Source organism: Tupaia chinensis, unplaced genomic scaffold, assembly GCF_000334495.1.
Source record: "Tupaia chinensis unplaced genomic scaffold, TupChi_1.0 Scaffold149011_1, whole genome shotgun sequence".
NCBI lineage: Eukaryota > Metazoa > Chordata > Mammalia > Scandentia > Tupaiidae > Tupaia > Tupaia belangeri.
The window spans coordinates 1,034,729-1,036,297 of record NW_006208857.1 but is presented as its reverse complement, the minus strand read 5'-3'; the positions used below and the strand labels follow the sequence as shown (position 1 = coordinate 1,036,297).

The window sequence follows — 1,569 nt, the reverse complement described above, 5'->3', positions numbered from 1 at the left end:
ATCGCTGCCCAGCACGCCCGGGCTCCCGCCCTCCTCCCGGGCCGACGCCAGCTGGGCTCCTGGCCGAGGGGCCGCCATGCGCCTGCCCTCGGCCGCCTGGGCCCGCGGCCTGGCTTGGGGGCCGCTCGTGCTGGGCCTCTGTGGGCTCCTGGCAGCTTCCCAGTCCCAAGGGGTGAGGAAGGGGCCTGGGGGCGCGAGGGTGGGAAGGGGGTGTGGACAGCCCTCCTCGCGCCTCCGCTTGATTTTCTCCGTCTCCCTGGAAGGTGCCCCCGTACCGCCCGGAGAACCACACCTGCCGGCACCCGCAGGAGTACTACGAGGCCAGGCACCAGGCCTGCTGCTCCCGCTGCCCCCCAGGTGAGAGCCGGCGCGGATGTGGCCACGTGGCTCCAGCCCCCCTGTCTGGGGAGGAAGGCGGACCCTGTCCCCCAGGACCGCCGGCTGGCCGAGCAGTGAGACGCCAGCCATCTGTCCTGTGCAGGCACTGGGATGGGGCCTCCTCGCTGAGCTGGGCACGGGGTGAGGGGCAAAGAGGCAGAGACACCGGCTGGGATCACACGACGGGGCAGGCGGCCCCAGTGAGGCCGGGCGGGCTGCTGAGCATCTGCTGCCCCCCACGGTCTAGGCACCTACGTGTCAGCCGAATGCGACCCCAGCCGGGACACGCTGTGCACGCCCTGCCCGGAGAAGTCCTACAACGAGCACTGGCACCGCCTGTCCACCTGCCAGCTCTGCCGCCCCTGCGACCCAGGTGAGTGGGCGGACAGGGCTGGTCCCCTGGAGCACAGCCCTCCCTGAGCTGTCCCCTCCCACCAGTGATGGGCTTCACCGAGACTGAGCCTTGCACCAGCAAACAGAAGACCCAGTGCCAGTGCCGGCCCGGGTGGTTCTGCGCCCTCCGCGACTCCGAGTGCAAGCACTGCGAGCCGCTCTCAGACTGCCCGCCTGGTACCGAGGCTGAAGCCAAGCTCAAAGGTCAGAGGTCACCGAGGGCAGAGGGTGTAAACGGGACAGGGAGCATGGTACTGTGTCCATGGCGACGCCCACTCCCAGTAGTTCTCTTTGTCCTAAAAAGCCCACAGAAGGGGTCTGCAGAGATATGGAGCTGGAACAGGTGCTGGGGGCACCTGAGGGGTTCTCACTGCTTGGGAGGCTCAGGAACGCGGAGTTGGGGGATGGTGCCACAGAACGTGGCAGAGGGGGCAGAGGATGCTCACGGCGAGGCAGAAGGCTCCCCGTGTGCCGTGCACCCTGGCTAGCCCGCTTTTCCCTGTCAGGTGACGATGGGCAGGATAACAAGTGTGTCCGCTGCAAGGAGGGGCACTTTCAGAACACCTCATCCGCCAGCGCCCGCTGCCAGCCCCACACCAGGTGAGTGTGCCCGCGCCAGGCTCCATCCACCCTCTGTGACGCCCCCCAGCCGTAACACCTTCCTCCTGTTGTTGCCTCACTTGAGTCAGGGCACTGGGGGACAGGGTCATGCGCTTCTCTGTCCTCCGAAGGTGCGAAGACCTAGGCCTGGTAGAGGTGACTCCAGGCACCACCCAGTCCGACACAAGCTGCAGCACT

General features: G+C 67.7%; 1 protein-coding gene across 1 annotated transcript in view; it reads left to right on the top strand.

The window, feature by feature from the left end:
- The first annotated feature begins 6 nt into the window (after positions 1–6).
- LTBR (lymphotoxin beta receptor) overlaps positions 7–1,569 on the top strand; it is a 7,903-nt gene continuing 6,340 nt past the window's right edge. The window contains exons 1-5 of the mRNA XM_006170830.3: positions 7–172; positions 264–357; positions 626–751; positions 817–975; positions 1,278–1,371. Of these exons, the coding sequence (XP_006170892.1) occupies positions 77–172; positions 264–357; positions 626–751; positions 817–975; positions 1,278–1,371 (569 nt within the window). The 5' untranslated portion in view covers positions 7–76. The remainder of the gene's footprint in view (positions 173–263; positions 358–625; positions 752–816; positions 976–1,277; positions 1,372–1,569) is intronic.